This window comes from Giraffa tippelskirchi, chromosome 2 (assembly GCF_054371585.1).
Source record: "Giraffa tippelskirchi isolate mGirTip1 chromosome 2, T2T-mGirTip1v1.2.pri, whole genome shotgun sequence".
Lineage (NCBI taxonomy): Eukaryota > Metazoa > Chordata > Mammalia > Artiodactyla > Giraffidae > Giraffa > Giraffa tippelskirchi.
In genome coordinates this window covers 96,008,266-96,028,623 of record NC_137276.1, presented here as the reverse complement: position 1 = coordinate 96,028,623, position 20,358 = coordinate 96,008,266, and the positions used below count along the sequence as shown (strand labels likewise).

Genomic DNA, 20,358 nt, shown 5'->3' with positions numbered 1-20,358 from the left:
AATTGGATGGTAATTATGGCTTTTGGTTATGGTAGGAAACCATAGATGCTGTGTATTGATTAGCAGAGTTGTCAGAATAAGATTTTTCACCTTTCCAAAGAGAAAAATTAAGATCCATCCAGTTCCATTATTAAGTAAATATCTATTTAGCCTTTACTACATATGAAGCATTGTGTTAGGTGTTGTTGTTCAGTCACCTAGTCGTGTCTGACTCTTTGTGACACCATGGACTGCAGCACGGCGGTATGGGGGCATGTAAAAATCATGTAATTCAGATATTTACATCAAGAGATAATCTGTTTGGGAAACCAAACTTAGCAGAACTACCATTTATTGAGCACTTACTGTGTGCTGGGCACTGTGCTGATAAAGGTGCATTAGCACATTATCTCCCTTAAACCTTATACAACCTTGTAAGGGAAGCTGTTACAAATCAGGAAACAAGTGGTTTGACCAAGACCATCCAGCCAATAAGTGGTAGCCCCTAAATTGTGTTCCAGTCTCTCTCACTCCAAAGCCTGTACTGTTAACCACTTCATTACTTTACTCATCTAAAATTAAATGCCCACTAGAGCCAAATTATGAAATGGCAAGAAATTTCACTGGGAGATGTGTGATAGTCTGAAAAAAAAAGTGCTATGAATTCAGAAAACGTGATCATCTGTATTAAGTGGTTGCAAAGTATAAGATTCAGAAAATGTGTTTTTTCTCTCACATAGTTTTTGGTACAGAGTGGATAATGAGATGCATTAATCACATCCATTTATTCATGTGGCATTTATGATATACCTCCTCCTGTATTCCCAAGAATGAAGCACTAGACTCGTGTGTAGCTTGTGAGAGCCTACAATTTAAAGCAGTTAAGGAATGAGACACTAAATTGCTGTGTAGTAATTCTAGCGCCTCGTGTGTGTGTAAAAAGTCTCATCTACGTTGAAAGCCAGTTTTGCCGTGATCCACGTAGATATGACTAAAATAAGGCTGTAGTTGAAGTCCATTTATATATTATAAAGAAGTTTACTTAAAAGTATTCCCATCTTTTCCTTCTAAGATATTAAGAAATAAAAGATTTCCATATCTGTTTTCCTTCTGCATCCATTGAAGATGTTAGTTTCTAAGGCCACTATCTTGATATGACTACGCTGTAAATTAATATTCTGGAAAGGAAGCATCCAGTTAATGATGTTAATGAGTTAGTGATGTCATCTCAGAATTTTATTTTGTAGACAGCTTCCTTATGGAATGGATTTGAACTTGAGGCAGCATTTTGAAATCTTTTAGTAGTCATCTCTTATCAGGCTATAATGTTCATAACTAGAATGTAAGCTCCATAAATGCAGTACTTGATAGATAACTCTGCTTGTATTTATTGAGTAAATTGTGTATGTCTGGACATCAGAAGTCAACCAGCCAACCTGTAGGATATTTAAGACTGTTGCGTGCACAGCTTTGTGCTGAGGAGCAGGGGCTGAGCGAGCCATTGTGTTGCATTGTTCTTGGGGCAGCACATCATTCAGACCCCTGAAAAACAGTAGGAGATGGAGGGGAAGTTTCTAGTTCTGTTGTTTGAATAGTCACTTATAATGGTTTTGTCTGTGTGCTAAAATAAAAGTATAACTCAGCAGCTGTTTAGGTTTTGTTCTGTCATAAAGCTAGTGGTTGAACTTTTAAAATTGAACTCTTATGTGTAGAGAAATATGTTTTTGACTGAGGAAGTGTTGATCGATTTTTAGATGTTGTAAGTATTTCTCACACACTGTATTTATATTTTTGGTTTCAAGAGAAGGACAGTTGGGGCCAAGAGAGTTCTCCTGTTTTTTTCTCTACAGTGTAGAAAAGTTTAGAACTTTTGAGTGTTTTTCTTAAACACTTAACATAAATGAAGTTTCACAGCTGTTAAGAATCCGCCTGCAATGCAGGAGACCCTGGTCCAATTACTGGGTCGGAAGATTCCCTGGAGAATGGATAGGCTATCCATTGCAGTATTCTTGGGCTTCACCGGTGGCTCAGACGGTAAAGAATTTACCTTCAGTGTGGGAGACCTGGGTTCAGTCCTTGGGTTAGGAAGACCCCTTGGAGAAGGGAACAGCTACCCACTCCAGTATTCTTGCCCGGAGAATTCCGTGGACACTGGAGCCTTGTGGACTACAATCCATGGGGTCACAAAGAGTTGGACATTACTGAGCTATTTTCACTTTAAGAAGATAAAAGGGTCCAGAGGTAGAAATTACAAACTGCCACTTAAGAGGCTTAAAAGCAAGAATGAAATACAGAAGGCCCACCGTAAGAAGCCCCTTCTCTTTGTCCTCCACTCCTAAAGCAGTGATATTGCTCCCAGGCTTGGACCTGCAGGAGAGCTTAGATGTTAATTTAGTTCAATGCCTTCAAGAGAAAGGACCAAAAGGAGGCCCTGCAGATCAACTCTTATGATGTTTGGTTTTTCAACTTCTCTGGCTTAGAGGACGTATGCTATTTCCCCCAACCCCCTGTCTCCCAAGATTGTGGAGTTAGAGAAGTTTGGTATGAATGTGGAAATGGAGAGCAATAGAAGACTGAGAGAAGGGAAGAAATGCCTTGTAAAATGTTTACTGAGACTCCAGGATATAATGTTTTGATCAGTAACTGTCTTTAGAGAAACTGTATATCTTATAGAGAAAAAAAAAAAAGTCTCTGGTAAAAATTACCCTTTATTCTTTAAATATTTGCTAGAGGAAAATGTCAGAAAATCTTGTATTGGAGCAGTGCAAAAATATGACAGAATAGGCTGTAGTTGGGGAAAGCCTGCAGGTCTCATCCAGAGCACATAGGGCTTGCAGCCTGAGAACAGTAGAATATTAGTCTGTTTAGTTGGTATCTGCTGAAACTGGGTCCTAATTCTAGAATGGAGATCAGATTATAAGGGAATTGAATTTCACAGTTAGTGGAACTCACTCTTGTGGTTTCTTCACAACTTTTCTTCATTGACTTGCAACCTCTCTGACCTTTGGCATTTATACTCCCAACCCAGGCTGAATGATTTGTCATTTTTCTTTCATGTAGGTGTTGTGAATTGGACCTTTTCTGTTTTCTTTGTCTAGCTTATTAACAATGCCCTCTCTTGCCTTGTATAGTATATGATAATCTTTATTGGCCTAGGATGTCAATATGTAATCTGTAGTTCCTACAACCCTGAAGACTTTTAAGTTCTCTTTATTCCTAATTTTCAAACTCAGGCCTCAACTTCATAACTGAGGCTAAGCAAATATCTCATCCTTAAGCACAATGAGCAGAAAGGACCTCAAACTAGAAGTCAGAAAATCAGGTGGAGTTGACTTGCCAGCTCTGCCCCAAATTTGCCTAGAGAACCTGAATCAGTGACTTAATCTTTCTGAACTTCGAAGACCTCATTGTCAATAAAGAAGTTTATTTCTAAGACCTCTGTAGATTTTAAAACCTTTACAGAGTTTATTTCTAAAACCTATGTAGATTTGAACATTATTCAAGTAAAAATTAACAGCCATAAATTCATTTAGTTCTTTCAGAGAGTTATGTCTGCTGCCATTAATGCCATGCAGAAGAATGCAGTAAGAGGGTCAGGTTTCCAGTGGAACCTGTTTAAGAGCTAGCACTGCAGCTGCCCTTGCTTGATTCATGGAAGGCCATGTACTGTTGGGGGGTTTTGTTTGTTTTGCTTTGTTTTAATAAAGGAGTAATGGCATGAGGATGTACTCAGGAGTTATAAATATTAAGTGCATTTCCATGATATGCATGGCAGCATATCCTTTAGTTAAGTATTCTGTGGCAAAATCAGTATGCTCACATCCTAAAATCTAGGAAAAGTTTGATTTTCTACTTGCAGGAATAGATCCCTCCCCAGTCCACTAAAAATGCTACTCAGTCTACCAGATTAGCTGGCTGTACTTACCTCACTCTAGTGCTTACTCACTCTAGTGTTTACTTTGTTATCTCTTAACCCCCTTTTCATCCTCCCAGCCTTTACCTCATTTCTAAAGCCAGTCGACTGCACTGGCATCTGAACTTGTGTTCACAGGGCTCATCTTTTAAAAAGATAACTTAGATGAGGGGCTGGACCTTATGTAAGTGGCCCCAAGTAGGAAGGCCCAAGTATGTGCCCTGAGATTGACACTTGTGAGACTGAAGTGTTGACATAACAGGTTCAGGGCTCTTGTATATCCTTTTTCCTTGCCAGACCTACTCTTTCTCCCTGACCTCCTTGTGCTACAGTCTGCTTGACTGCTTAGTTCTTGCTGCTTTAACTAGACTTTCTGGATTTGATACTTTATCATCTTAGATGGCAGTCTCTTCTGACTTAAAAGTTTGATTCCAAGTCTTCACTCTTTCTGGACAGTTCTGTTTTGTTATCCTCTGTTGGAACTCTTTGTAGGAACCCTTCACAGAAGCCCATTTGGAATTAACTTGTGTTTACCTGGCCATTGTGCACATTAGTATAAATAACTGAGCCCACCTGCTTTGAATTGTCTAAGAAGTTTGGTGACACCGCTAAGAATCTGCCTGGTTTCCATTTCCACATCTTCTTCTGGTTTCATCACAGTTCAAAGTCCACTCTGAAGTTTGTAGTACTTGGAAAATGCTTCATCCTGGGTCTTGCTGGAAGAGTAGCTGTGTCTTGTTTTGTTTTTGTTTTTGTGTTTTAGCTCTCTGACCCTTCATTTCTTCAGTTTTCTGAGAAAGAGGTGGTTTATGACTTAGCCACAACTAAGTTGTAGATCCACTAGAGCTCATGCAGGGCTGGGGAATTCCCTTTTAAGCCAAGGCCACATGGGGTTGCAAAGAGTCAGACACGACTGAGCGACTTCCACTTTCATTTTCACCTTTAACTTGGTAATATTCCCATATATGCCGTGCACTTCTGCCTTAGGATAACCTGGGTTCTACATTTTCCCCATGACCTTCTAGGCTGACCCCTTCTCTCCCCCAGGCCATAGGGATCTCCTGTCCCAAAACAGGGGCCTCACATGCTATTCCAGTAGATCTTCATCTGCCCCTACGAGAGCTCCAATGTCAGAGACAAAAAGCTTACCAAAAGCGTGTAGTGATGAAGACACCAGCAGAGGGTACATAGCACCTAGCCCACTGACCTCAAATGTGTTTAAGGTACAGAATTTTTTATATGCTTTAATTCTGTAGTTAAATGTACAAACCAGTCCCCTTGAAGAGCAGGGAAAGAGAGATGACTCCACTCTGAGGATTCAGTCCATTACTAATATTCCTCCTGGCCAGACACAATGTCTGTGTATCTCTCTCTTAGAGCAGATTCAACAAGCTATGCCACAGGGCATATTTGCTGAGCTGTGGTTGAGGAATCTCCAAGACCCATGAGGCAGAACAACTTCAGACCCCACTTGGCATTGCTCTTATACCTGGAAAGACCTAAAGATCCTTTGCAGGGACTAGAACTTGGCTGTCCATCATTATCAACTCTACAGCACAGTACTAGGGTCGTTGAAAGACACCTTGGAGAATGTATTTTATTGTATTTGGCTTTCCAGCCCCACATCTGAGAAGCTATCCAGTGCTCTGTTAGACCTTCATGTGGGTCAAAGGGCTACTATGGCAGTGGCTACTGCCAGCTCCTTCCCAGGTGACCTGAAAATTGTTTCTCTGGATTTGATTCCAAACTTTTTCCTACCTCCAAGAAGCAACAGTTAGACCCGGACATGGAACAACAGACTGGTTCCAAATTGGGAAAGGAGTACGTCAAGGCTGTATATTGTCACCCTGCTTATTTAACTTATATGCAGAGTACATCCTGCGAAATGCCAGGCTGGATGAAGCCAAGCTGGAATCAAGATTGCTGGGAGAAATATCAATAACCTCAGATACGCAGATGACACCACCCTTATGGCAGAAAGTGAAGAAGAACTAAAGAGCCTCTTGATGAAAGTGAAAGAGGAGGGGGAAGAAGCTGGCTTAAAACTCAACATTCAAAACACTAAGATCATGGCATCCGGTCCCATCACTTCATGGCAAATAGATGAGAAAACAATGGAAACAGCGACAGACTTTTATTTTCTTGGGCTCCAAAATCACTGCAGATGGTGACTGCAGCCATGAAATTAAAAGATGTTTACTCTTTGGAAGAAAAGCTATGACCAAGCTAAACAGCATATTGAAAAGCAGAGACATTACTTTGCCGACAAAGGTCCGTCTAGTCAAAGCTATGGTTTTACCAGTAGTCATGTATGGATGTGAGAGTTGGACTATAAAGAAAGCTGAGCACTGAAGAATTGATGCTTTTGAACTGTGGTGTTGGAGAAGACTCTTGAGAGTCCATTGGACAGCAAGGAGATCCAACCAGTCAACCCTAAAGGAAATCAGTCCTGAATATTCATTGGAAAGACTGGTGCTGAAGTTGAAACTCCAATACTTTGGCCACCTGATGCAAAGAACTGACTCATTGGAAAAGACCCTGATGCTGGGAAAGATTGAAGGTGGGAGGAGACGACAGAAGAGGAGATGGTTGTATGGCATCACCGACTCAATGGACATGAGTTTGAGTGAGCTCCAGGAGTTGCTGATAGACAGGGAAGCCTGGTGTGCCGCAGTCCATAGGGGAACAAAGAGTCAGACATGACTGAGCAACTGAACTGAACTGAATCACATTTTTATCCTCATTTTGGTTAGTGTATTCACTACAGTGCTCCTTTTATCCCTGCATAGATGTCTCGGTATGCTCAAGGCTACAATTGCAGTTAGATCCTTTTGCTCATTCATGTAGCCTCTCAGGGCACTCTTTTGGGTTTGAAACCTAGATTCATTCACGTTCTGACTTTGCATCATTTTTACCCACTTATTGCCCGACTGATACCTTGATGGAAAAGGTAGATCAGACACTTAAGTAGTGTGCTTTCTAGAACCGTAGCAGGGTTCTGCCATGATGATTCTACTACTTTATATCCTAAATCAGGAGCGAGGTTTTCCATCTACTTTATAGCTCTCCTCTATCCCCAAAGTGTCAGCCACCAGACCCCCCACCCACCCAGGAAACTTGAAAGAAAGTTCAAAGCTCTACTCTATGTTTCAGTGACTGACCACTAGCACAGTTCTCTGGGCTGAGTCAGAATATTTTCTTCTCGAATTAATGTCCACTTCCCAGTTGATAATAGAACTCTCGTTCTTGAGAATGGGCATTTTTCCTACTTACCTTTTGTACTTATTTCACTCTGTTTGCCTTAACCCCATGACCTGTGTCATTCCTAAAGTGCTTTTACTGACATAGATTCAAGTGCCATAGCACTCATTAAATAGTGGATTGCCCTTGCTTATTCAACACTGTAAGTTTATTGGGAACAAGGGCTCGCTCCCCCCATCACTGTATCTTCAAGTTTTAAAACTATGCCTAGCACTCAGAGGGCACACAGATATTTGCTGAATAGGTAAATGCGGGCATGTAAATAGGAGCTGTGTCCTGTTTGCCTTTCCTTGCCTGCTCCCTGGTTTTGTCCCCCTGTCCTGCACTATCCCCAGTCTCTTCTAACCAACCTGCCTCCCCATGTCATTTCTGAACGTCACGGCAGTTTTGCCCAAACAGACTTAGACGATTTTTATTTCCCTGACTGCAGAGAATTGGAGGTAAAATAATTATTGCTGTGTCCTCTCGTTTTACTGAAGGCCCAGAGAGTTCAAGCGCGTTGCTCAGACGCAGGAATGGATCTGTATTGTCTACATGATTGCTACACCTGTCCTGTGCCTTGGCAGATTTACATCTTTGGTGGGATGCGGCCAGTAAAGATTGTCCAGGAGCCTCTTACAAGCCTGTATTTACTGTGCCCAGGTTTCTTAAGCACCAGAGCCAGTCTAATAGTATTTCTCAGTTCTTGGAGCGTAATCAGGTGTCCCTGCCCCTGCGCCTTCCCCAGCCCTCAACACTTTATTTTCTGGTAATGTGATTACACTCAATACAGGGAACTGTTCCTCCCAAGTTATCCCTTCTTATTCTTAAGTAAGAAATATTTCCCAGGTCACTGAGAAGGAGCTTTCAGACTTCCGCATCTAGCTATTCGGTGCCTGAGACTTTTGCCCCAACTTTTAATTTCCTTCCTGTGCTGAAGGTCCTGGTTTGGCCTTGCCTTTTTCAAGAACAATGGCTAGTGCTTGATTGAAGGAACCTGTCAGTCAAGCAGTCTTTGACAGTTGCTGTAGCACAGAAGATTAGATAACTTGGGAAAGGCTGTAATCCCCCAAAAATAGTAATAAGGTCCTAACAAGTTTATCGGAGTGAGATTAGTAAGAGAATGAATAAAAGGTGTAGAGTGCAAAATCACTTGATTGGGTGTTCAGGAAGAGATGGAGTCAGAATTAACAAATGTAGTGCCTGGGTGATAGCGAGAATAATAACACCTTTAACAGAGTGACAGACAGACAGACATGGAGAAAGAGCACATTTAGGAGGGAAGAAAAACTCAGTGTGGGACATAATGGGTTAGACTTCATGGAACTTAAGTTTCCATTGAGCTGGCAGTTGGGAATATGACAGTAGAGTTCAGGAAAAAGAACTATCCATATCGAGCTGATTTTGAAGTCACAACCTTTTCATTTATGTAGAGTGAGGATGAACAGAGCTTTGGGATGCATGTCCATTTAAGGAAGGGAAGGGGTGAAAAGTCTGAAGTTTGAGCACTTGAAATAGAAGTGGAAATGGGAAGTGGGGCAAACTGAGGAAGAGGACTCAATGGGGTAGAGCAGAGTAAAGATTCAAGAAGAGGAGTGGAGAAGCGAGAAGGGCTTTGAGCTGGAAGTACCCAGCCTCAACAGGAGTGAAGAAAGGTATGGAGACATGTTAATGAGAAGAGGGAAGTTGAGGCAACTTGTGTCCCAGAAAGAAAGCAATGTCCCTGGAGAATGAGGTGAGCGCAGAGGGACTGAGGGTGTGAGGGAGATAAGAAGCACTAGAAGGAGAAGATAAACATCATGAGAAAAATGGTGTCTCCTGCAGCGGAGTGCGAGGCTTATGGGCCTACAGTGAGCAGGGTGGCATGCCCTGGGACCAGGCAGACAGTGTTGGTGGGTTTTCTATTCTAATATCAGCAGGGTTTTTTTGTTTCTTGTTTTTAATTGGAGGAAAACTGCTTTACAGTGTCGTGTTGGTTTCTGCCATACAACAACAAGAATCAGCCATTAAGTATACATAAGTCACTTCCCTCCTGAGCCTCTCTCTACTCCCCGCATTCCACCCCTCTCGGTCATCACAGAGCGCCAGGCTGGGGTCCCTGTGCTATACAGCAGCTTCCCACTAGTTATCTATTTACACATAATAGAATATATATGTCAGTGTTACTTTTTCCATTCGTCCCACCCACTCCTTTCCTCGCTGTGTCCACAAGTCTGTTTTCTACATCTGCATCTCCATTACTTCCCTGCAGATAATTTTCATCAGTATCATTTTTCTATATTCCATATTTATGTGTTAATATACAATATTTGTTTTTGTCTTTCTGATTTACTTCACTCTGTATAACAGGCTCTAGGTTCATCCACCTCACTACCACTGACTCAAATTTGTTCCTTTTTATGGCTGAATAATATTCCATTGTATATATGTACCATATCTTCTTTATCCATTCATCTTTCTGTGAACATCTAGGTTGCTTCCATGTCCTAGCTATTGTAAGTAGTCAGCATTTTGGGATCTGAAGCAGGACTGAGTGGTGGGAGGACAGTGGAAAGGAGTCTACTATGTGGAGTGTCTGAGCATGACGTCCAGGTCAAAGAGAAGATATATGAGGGTCAGGTTGATCAGTAGACAGTGAGAAGGGTGGTGTTCAGGGGCTGGAGATGACAGTGAGGACAGAGGGCAGATGTGCATAAAGGTAAGGATGAGATGAGGTCTGGTCTAGGGTAAGAAATAGATCAACATGTAAGTTTTCATCAGCCACTTTCGAACCTGCAAATCATTACTTTTTTTTTTTTTCTTTTTTAAATGAGCATTCCTCCTGCCCTATGACTGCAGTGTGGTTGCCTGTCCTTAATGGTTGATGGTCTTTCTGCCAGGCACTATTCATTTCAATTCTGTTTTCTTCTCTTCCTGTTTGGCTTGAACATCCTGAGATTTCCCACCCTCTCCTGTTCTGAGCTCAGGCTTCTAACGCCTCTCATTTTAATCTAGGTCAGTGACCCTCAACCTCACTGCACACTGGACTCTAACTGAGGAGCTTTTTAAGAACACATAGGTGCCTGGGCCCAGCGCAGAGAATCTGATTTAATTGGCCTGGGAATTTGTTAAACTCCACAGGAGATCTTTGTACATGTTTCCCCAACCAGGTGTTCTCCCGGGTGAAAATAATGACTCCGGTTGTGTTGCCCGCACTGGGAGCTACCTGATGAGCACAGACCCACCCCTTCTCTAACCGTGGCAGTATTACAAGTGTGGCTGCACAGGAAGACTCTGGAGTCTGATGCCTGGATTCCTATGTCAGCTCTGTGATCCTAGGCAAACTCTGAATTATCTAGACTCCTCAATTTCCTAATGTGCTGATGGGTAATAATAATGCCTCAGTTCAGTTCAGTTCAGTCGTGTCCGACTCTTTGCAACCTGGTGAATCGCAGCACGCCAGCCCTCCTTGTCCATCACCAACTCCCGGAGTTTACCCAAACTCATGTCCATCGAGTCGGTGATGCCATCCAGCCATCTCATCCTCTGTCATCCCCTTCTCCTCCTGCCCCCAATCCTCCCCAGCATCAGGGTGTTTTCCAATGAGTCAACTCTTTGCATGAGGTGGCCAGAGTATTGGAGTGTCAGCTTCAACATCAGTCCTTCCATTGAACACCCAGGGCTGATCTCCTTTAGGATGGACCGGTTGGATCTTCTTGTAGTCCAAGGGACTCTCAATTCTCAGAATGTAACATACTTATTAGCACAATGCCTGCCACATAGAAGTGCTCAACAAATAGTGGTTGTTTTTGTTAATATTTGTGTTGTGATTGCATTAACTATTTTTCTAATATATTAGCTGTTTTTCCATAGGACCACACAAATTAATTTCTTCCACATACTATTTTGTGCCTCTACATTGTTCCTTGATGGAAAATCACAGGCTGTCTTTTTTCTAAATTTAAAAAATAATAAAGCTTCATAACTATAATGATTACAAGTAGCAGGACTTGGTGCTACAATGAAAGTTGGCAAAGATTACTTTTCTAAATATTGAGCTTAGTTTCAGTTTGCTTGGTAAGAGAGTGGCCACAGGGTGGCTCTGTCAAAAACCCACAGATTTCTTAAGGACTGAGTGTGGACCATGATTTTTAGAGAAACTCACTCTGGCAGGAACCTGCCCAATGGTAGTTCAGTTATATCTTGCTTTTTCTCAAAACTATTTATGCAACAGCACCACAATATTTATCACATGTAATTATTGTTTTAAGTGTCTTTAAAAATAAAGAAAACATAATCTACCCCTTACGCCTACCATTCTGCCTGGCAGTTCCTTGGTGGAGTAGTCCCACCTTTCTGCTTAGCTATCTGCCCCCACTGCAAAGTGATTGTTCCAGAGGCCAAAACTCTTGCTAAAAACATTAAACGTAAAATGGACATTAACATACTTGCGTTTACAAGCAGTGAAGTTTGTCATCTTCGTGTTGTTATTTATGCAGCATTAACCTTTTTCTCCAGATCATTGAGACTGAAAATATGATGGACCGAATTGTGACTGGCTTGTCTGAGTCTAGTGTCAAGGTGCGGTTAGCTGCTGTCAGGTATGAGCTTTAAATGGCCTGAATAAAAATCCTTTGCCATGTGTTTAACCTGTTTCCTTTCCGGACCTTCACCAAGTAAGCACAGAATCCAAATGTTACTTGACAGTATTCTCAGGTGAATTCATACAGTGTGTAACACTATTTAACAGAGAAGCTAGCTTGAAAAGCCCATGAAGTCCTAAAGTAGTTGAATTAACAATGTGTGTAGATAAATTTGAAATGTATATTAGTAATTGTGCAATGCCCAGCAGTGTGTTTTAAAAGGAAAAGTTTTGGCTTCTTGTGAAGCTAATTTTGATTATTCTTTGTAGATGTTTGCACAGTTTATCTAGATCTGTGCAGCAGCTTCGAACCAGTTTCCAGGATCATGCTGTGTGGAAACCTTTAATGAAGGTAAGAAAATATCAAGTCCACACCTATTCCCGCAGAGCCATTAGTGGGCAAGGTAGCTGACAGCTCTCCCTGATCTAGGAGTGTGTCTGATTTTTATGTTAAAGCATTGTGAACATTTATCTCCTCAGATCTGATGTTCTAAGCCTCTTTAGAACATGCGGACTGTGTTTCTGAGGTCAGCATCTCGTGTGACAAGGGAAGTACACACCTGGCTTTCTTTCATTAAAGAAAACTTCGGTTACTCATCTGATCTCCCTTTGTGACTAGTATTATACTTTAGACTTATATCCAGAGTCATCTTTGTGATTTTTAGTTATAAAAAAGAAAGGAATCAGCCATTTACAGATATAACCTGTTCTTAATCTTTTGGCACGCCTTTTAATATTTTTAAAAAGTTGTTACTTCCTGCCTCTCCACTCCAGAAAGACTTCTTTGTTAAGACCTAAAGGTCTTTCCTTTGAGGGTACACACACAAAAAAGGGTGGTTTAGGTCAAAGAATTATCTGAATTGAGACTTAGAATATGTATCAGGTTTCTGCTAATAATATTATCCCTCATACATTACAGAACCACAGGTTACTGTGGTCTCACTATCTTTTTTCTTTTTTTTTTTTTAAGCAACTGTATACTTTGCGTTTGATCTGCAGATTTTTTTTGTCTAAGTTTTTGGCTTTTTGTTTTGCTTTTTAGTACCTACTGTGAAAGCCTCCGGGCACAGTAAGTCTACCAAAAATTTGTACTACAGAGCTGTTGCCCTCAGCTTAAAGCCTTGGTTATAGTAGAGGCTTCTGTGTGGTAGACTTAGTCAGAATAGTTGGGGGAGGCTTCTGTCAGATTATAAAGTGACTTTGAAGGCAGAAGGAAGGCAGGAGGATTTCCTAGAGAGGAACAGCCTGAAGAGCAGAAACACTGCATGTGGTGTGTGAGAGAGGACTGAGCATGCCTTCAGGACTGCGGTGGAGGGTGCACAGTGGGCACCGGGTGGAAGGTGGGCACCAACTGGAAGGTTGGACCAGTGCTCTCCCCAGGAAAGGGATTTTACTTTCTTGTTCTTAGATTGCACCTTTTTTGTAGCAGCTTAATCTTAGTTTATTGATTCTGTCCATTCAAGATTTTTTTTTTAAGTGCTCTCCTATTTCCCAAAATAACTTCCAGATGTTTTCTCTGGAGCCATTTTCTGATTGCTCAGCTCAGTACCCCTCTATCATATGAATCAGAAATGGAGCAACATGTGGTTTCTGACTAGTTCTGCCTGGGCACAAGTTGGGTGAGCAGTCTAAAAGGATTTGTGCACTTGGGTACATGTGGGTATAATTACCATTATTGTGTTGCACATTTAATTAAAGTATAGTATTAAAAGCCTGAAAGTAAATGAGTGATTTATTTCAGGTACTTTTAGGTTTTTCTTAGTTCAGAGATTGCTTGCATGTCTATTGATTCTTTTCCTCCTTTTTCTTGTCTGTGTTTTTAAATGTTGATAGCAAACTATAGGAGAGTAGGCATTCAATTTTAACTAAAACTATCATTTATAGATTATTTTTTGTTCTTATTTTGGTGAAATTCTATTTAGTCAGTGTTAGATGTCAGCTTCTAAATTTCATGTGTTATATCTGATACTGTACTGAGTAAATGCTTTCAAGAATTTCTTGAATTTTTCTAGTATCTCTTCTGTTTTATCATTTAGTGTTATCTAATTTGAGAATAAAACTTGGTAAAAGCACATGAGTCTCTGTAAAACAAATAATATTTTTTAAAATGAATCATAAAAGTAAAGCACTTTGTAAAACAAGTAGTAACTATTTATTAATGCTTCTTTAAAAAAATACACATTTTGAAAGTCATCTTTTTCTTAACAAGACACAGAATGTCCCTTCCTCCCAAAATACACTACCCTGAATTCATATTATTGTAAATTCTTGAACACATAAACCAGAAACAAAGCAACTTTTTAAAGCCGTGTTTGGCGTTCACTTATTTCAACCAATGATTCTAAGTATAATTTTGGAAAATCATTATTTCTCTTAATTCATAAGCATTCTTTGAGTGCCCACTCTGTGCAGTGCCACTTAGGCCTGGATAAATTAAACTGTAGATATTATTAAATATTATTCATTCAAAAAGCTTTAGTTTGTAAGTAGGAAAGGAGATTGGCAGGGCTGCACAAAGAATTTGAATAGTGGACAGTAATACGGGCCCTAAGAGAGGTCACAGACATTAGCAGTGGACACTCAGGAAGATAGAATGACTTCTTTTTGGAAGGGCTTCAGGAAGTCTTCTGGAATAAGATGACCTTAAAACATGGATAGAGATGTAGGAAGGGCATGGCAAGGGAAGGGAAGGGTGAACAGGGTCTTAGAGTAGATTATGGCAAACACAGAGATTAGCCAGCATAGTATATGAGATTTGATCTTTATCACCCAGCTAGCAATTCACAGGAGAGTTAAAACACAATATTTTAGGAGAATTGCTTCGATTTTTTAATTCTTGTTTGTTCTTAACATGGGAACTTCAGACTTGATTTAGCCGAAGAAAGCAGATAATCATTTAACTCTCTGAATTTCTTTTTTTTTAATGATCCATTTCCATTTTGTGTAACTAGAACACCTAGGATTCCTTTTGGGGTCATAAGCCTGATCCTGGTCTGCTTCCAAGTGCAAAGGATTTCTTTGAAGTGGATATGGCATGTAACTGGTGGTGCTTATGAAGCCTTCTGTCTTTGAATCTAGAAGGAAGGGGTTCTGATAATAGCTAATGGCAATTAACCTTTGTCCTCATGCTGTGCTGTCTTCTCTAAGTTCAGCAAGAGTCTATGATAGTTTGCTGTATAACTTGTATGAATCTGATATTGTACCTGATAGCAATTATGGCAAGGAATTACCTTTTTTAAAACGTTATTTATATATAGCCATTACTGTGTGATAGTTACTGCTCTAAAACCTTTTTATATATTAATTTTCATACAAACCCCTGAAGCAGACTCTGTTATTATCCCCATTTTACAGGCAAGAAATTCATAAACCTATTAAGTAATTGAAGTGAAATTTGCACTCAGGCATTCTGTGTTCTTATTTCCATACTATGCCACTTCCCTTATTATTCAGCAAATGACATTTAATCTTAAATATTCCCATCAAGGAAGTGTTGTTTTCTTCAAGGTGAAGACTCAGAGAGGTGAAGAAATGTGCTTAAGTTCACACGTCTAGTGAGTGGAGGAGTGACGATTGGAACCAGGACTATGTGATTCCAGTCCTGAGAACCAATTCTTCACCTTGCTCTTCCTGTGTCATAGTTTGATCCATCCACTGTCCTGTTGAGACAGGTCCTTCCAGAAGCAACGGAAAGGCTCAGGCCCTCGGGCAGTTCTGTGGTTTCCTAAGTGCCTGATGTGGTGGAATCAATTGGGTTAACTTGCCTCAGAGCAGTTCTCTGGTCTTCAAACTTTTTACATAGAGCACGCCATCCCTGACTCATGTCCGTCTCCTTTTCCATGTAGCAGTGAGCTGTAGTTCTCCAGCAAGACAGACCTGTGGGCCTTAGTCAGTCATAATGACAGCACTAGGTAAAGTCTCACTCAGTGTCAGGTGGATCTTTCCTATCTCTCCAAGATGAGAAATCAGATTAAAAGATAAATTGTTTTTGTTCTCATTTATTCTGATGATCTCACCTGCATGATGGCAAACTATTAATAGTATCCTTTTTTTTTAAATTCCATAGGTTTTACAAAATGCACCAGATGAAATCCTAGTAGTAGCATCGTCCATGCTGTGTAATCTCCTTCTTGAATTTTCTCCAAGCAAAGAGGTTAGTGTTGATTTTCTCTTCCTAGATGACTTCTGCCCAGTCTAGAGCTTAGTTAAATAATTTTCACAGTAGTTGAAATTTGAGGATTGGGGTTTAAAACTACTTCTGAATTGTTTGGATGTTGGGTGTTGGGGGGGGATTAAAGTAATTTTAAAATATGGTTGTCATTCCCTGTTATCCCTTCTCTGCCTGGCATATGCAGTTTATTTTAAAGATATTATAGCTTACAGTCAATCTGAACTGTCTAAAATTATAAATCTAGAAAATAATTACGCAAGTAATAGACTATTTTCAAATTATTTTACTAAAGAATAAATTAAGACCCAATTTTGTAAACCAAGATTACATGTCATTGCAAGGAGATAACTGCTGGCACTGAAAAGTAATTTTTTTTTAAGCTTTATTTTCAAAAGTTATCTTTTTAATGTTAATGGTACTTATTTAGGGAGGGTTTACATTTGGGATTTTTTTCCCCCTTATATGCATTTTATAAATGGTTTGTGCATGCATTGTTTTTATGATAGAGAAAATAGAAATAAACTTTAATAAAGGGAAGAGGTTACCTGATAGAATTAGTTTTACAGTGTTGAAATATCTCTAGTCTGCCTAGTCATGAGCTAGGTTTGGACACCGTCTGTTATTAAGTGCATTTAGTGTCCCATTTTGGTGAATTTCATTCCTGTACTGTAATATTTCAGGCTTTGGACTGGTACTTAGGAAAACATTAGTAATGAGGTGGTGATTCAGAGACTGTCATTCAGCAAGCGGAAATCTTGGGCCAAAGTGGGAGAGACTGGTAGTTGTCCTGAAAGAAGGGGAGACGGGATAGGACACCAGATCTCTGCTGAGGATGATGTGGTTGCAGTCAGTGTGACACTTTTAATCATCCTGAACAGCTACCTTCAGAATATTTAGGGTCTCCAGTACTCTTGCCTGGAAAATCCCATGGACGGAGAAGCCTGGTAGGCTACAGTCCGTGGGGTCGCTAAGAGTCGGACACGACTGAGCAACTTCACTTTCACTTTTCCCTTTCATGCACTGGAGAAGGAAATGGCAACCCACTCCAGTATTCTTGCCTAGAGAATCCCAGGGATGACGGAGCCTGGTGGGCTGCCGTCTATGGGGTCGCACAGAGTCGGACACGACTGAAGCGACTTAGCAGCAGTAGCAGCAGCAGCTAGAAAGGAAGGTAGATGGGCTTGGGTGTAGAATCATTAATATGATTGATTTTCTAGTATTAAAAATAAACTGGATTCTTAACTGAAAGGGAAGGAAATGGTATAAGCATTTATTGGGCTAGTTGACACAATTGGAATATGGACTATAGTTTCAATAAAAGTATTGTTTTACTGTCAGTTTCTCTGAATTTGGTAACTGTTCTGTGGTTATCTAAGAGAATATCCTTGTTCTTAGGAAATACTCATTGAGGTATTCAGGGTAAAGTAGCATGATGTTTCATTCTACTTTTAAATGGTTCAGAAAAAGGATAAATAATGTGGATATGAGTGTATAGAATGCGAGGCATAATGATAAAACAAATCTGGCAGCATGTTAAAAATCGGTGAGTCTGGGAAAAGAATATATGGAAGTTCCTTAAATTGGTCTTGTTACCTTGTAAGTTTAAACTTATTTTAAAATAAAAAGTTTTTTAAAACTGTACAGTTTGTACCAGTAAAGTGTATTTTTCTTCAAAAATGTCATCTTGAAAGGCACTGACCTTTATCTTGGTATGCAAGTCTGAATTGCTTGAGACATTTATAGAACCCACTTCAAAAATAGAACTTTTAAGCATTTGTTGGTGATGGTAAATCCTCTAAGGTTTGAATTTTTTAGAAACTATCAAAACCTATTTTCAGCCAAGTATCATAAATAAAGCAAGTCGTCAGACTAATAAATGCTATTTTAGGTATAAAATGTATCACATTTAATACCTAAAATATTTGACTAAATATTTATACCTATACTTGACTATAAAAATACAAGACTATTTTGCTTGTATAATTGATAGGTAGTCCTGAAAGCAGTTCCAAAAGCTGAATTCTGCAGCACATTGATGAACAAGATTAACAATTTGGAAGGAAGTTAGTTCTGTTCTAAACCAGCCATGTCGCTTCATAGTCACAGTTTGTGAAGAACACTGGGACACATGCTGCACAGAGCGGGAAGTGGCTGTCTCAGAGGAGGGTGGGGAGAGTGTGGAACTAGGTAACGGATCATAGGGGCAAGAGTGAACGTACACAGAAGTAGGATATCTCCTGAGTCTTTCAGGACTACAGGGAAAAAGGGGACAACAGGCTTTACTTTGGCTTTTGGATCTGTGAGAGAGTCATTGTCCCTACACTTGCCCTTCTCAAGGTGATTTTTGTGGCCACCTCACTCCCTGCCTTGTGAAGGTTGCTTGGAATTGGTAAGAGGAGGAAAGAAATCATAGGCAGAGTGCCAGGCTGTGTATATTATAGACACTTCGTTTACAAACCTGACTTTAAAACTGTTTTTTCTCCTTTCCAATCACAGCCAATTTTAGAATCAGGAGCTGTAGAGCTACTTTGTGGACTAACCCAAAGTGAAAACCCTGCTTTACGAGTGAATGGAATTTGGGCTTTAATGGTATGTTTCACAAAGAGGAGAAAGCAGTTACTGAAGTTAAAACTAAAGAATATGTTATTTGGAATGTCTGAAATTTTCTTTTTTAAAAATCTTAAATCTTTTGGCTCAGTTTTCTAAAGACTTAGGACCTAAAAGATATCATTTACCTTTCAGATTTGAATATAAACAAGTTACTTGGCCACTGTGTTCCTGGGTTCTCCTATTTATTAAGAAAAGTAGAATTTTGAGGAAAAAGTTTTCCTCATCATGAACTCATACATCTACGTACTTTACAGGGTAGTTTTGTGTCTCCTTTAAAACGTCTTTGTGAAGTAAGCTAGAGTATGTGTATTTTACAGATGAGAAAACTAAGCACAGAGCGGTTGAACAACCTGCCCAAGGTAACAGAGTTAGGGTATACATGCTCAATAATTTCTTAGCAGTTTCTAGTGAATAACTTGTAATAATCTGAATTCTAAAACTATGTAACTATGAAGTCAGAAAACCATTTTTCCTTAAAATTTTTTCAAATAAAATCTATTGAAATTGAAAATAAAGCATAATTCTACATGAATGTTTTAAACCTAATTATAGCAGTTATAATTCAATCCAGTATGCCAGAAACTAAGCTAAGAGTTTATATTTGCTATCTGTAATTTTTATTTTATATTATATTGGTATAGATCCACCTTGCAATTGGGAAAATGAAATTTAAAGGGTAAATGAATCATCTAAGGCCTCACAGCTAATACATGCTAGAAATGGGTTCTGGGCCTGTCCCTGGCCCATGTTCATCCTCTGATACTGTGCTGTGTCTGCTGTCTTTTCACCCAAATTTTGGGATGGAAATAATCATCTTTCAGGAAAGCGCTGAGTGTATCAGGTTCAGTTATTTTTCTTCTTAACAGCTTTTGGACTTCTCTTTCTTGAAACTCTTTCCCAGGAATTTTTCTCCCCCTCACTTTGTACTCAGCCTCCTTTCCAAGCTTTTTCTCAGGAGACATTCACCCAAGTTTCATTTCCCAGTTTCCGCTTCCCTTTACACTATAGTTTCAGGGACTTCATCTACTCTCATGGTTTCAGCTCCCTTCACAGAAGAGGTTGCTTTGGAATATGCATATCCAGATACAATTGTTCCCTGTTTCCCAGGTCGTCACTTCAATGGCTAATGGGACTTCATTTGAGGGCTCTCTGACAAGTACAGTTTTAATGTTGAAAACTAAACTTACCGCACTCTTCAAATTCATATTAACTTCTTATTCTCATCAATCTCCTTATTACCAGCTATTACGTTCTCATTCATAGAATATAAAACCTTGGAATTCTCTTTGGCCTGGGTTTCTTGACACCCAACCCAGTACTCTTTTTGCTCTGACATGTTGCCTGTATTCAGAATTTCATCTTTCATATGTCTTAGATCCTTAATTTCAAAAAGTTCTTGGGGGGCAATAACCACGTATTATAGTAAGTCTCTAGTTTACAAGAGATTTTTAAACAAGAAGTTGATTTATGAATTATTTGGAATTTGCCTTTTTTTTTTTTTTAACTTCAGACATGTTGTTATAGCTTCAGGTTAAGCTATACATGTGTATACATTATACTATAATGTATAGTATAATGTATCATTATACTATACATTATAGTATAATGTATACTAAAGTATACATTATACTATAATGTGTCCAGAAAGGAGAATAAGGAGAAAAATAGCTCCTGGCCATCTGGGGCTGCTGGTCTTAGGTACATCTCCACCCCCAAGAACCTCCTGCATGGTATGGCCAACCACATCAGCACTAACAGAAACTGTGAATGCGGTAGGTGGTTTGTGCCAGTAAAGTTAACAAAACCCACTGTTTATTTTCAGGC

The 20,358-nt window shown here is 39.7% G+C and overlaps 1 protein-coding gene across 17 annotated transcripts in view; it reads left to right on the top strand.

Moving 5' to 3' along the window:
- Positions 1 to 20,358, top strand: part of ARMC8 (armadillo repeat containing 8) — a 103,398-nt gene that overhangs the window by 65,617 nt on the left and 17,423 nt on the right. For all 17 annotated transcript variants that reach the window (XR_014077998.1, XR_014077999.1, XR_014077994.1 and 14 more), the window contains 4 exons: positions 11,630 to 11,712; positions 12,024 to 12,105; positions 15,820 to 15,906; positions 18,421 to 18,513. Coding sequence is in view for 11 of the 17 variants with exons in the window: in XM_081574117.1 (XP_081430243.1) it covers positions 11,630 to 11,712; positions 12,024 to 12,105; positions 15,820 to 15,906; positions 18,421 to 18,513 (345 nt within the window). In the remaining 6 variants the exon portion in view is untranslated. The remainder of the gene's footprint in view (positions 1 to 11,629; positions 11,713 to 12,023; positions 12,106 to 15,819; positions 15,907 to 18,420; positions 18,514 to 20,358) is intronic.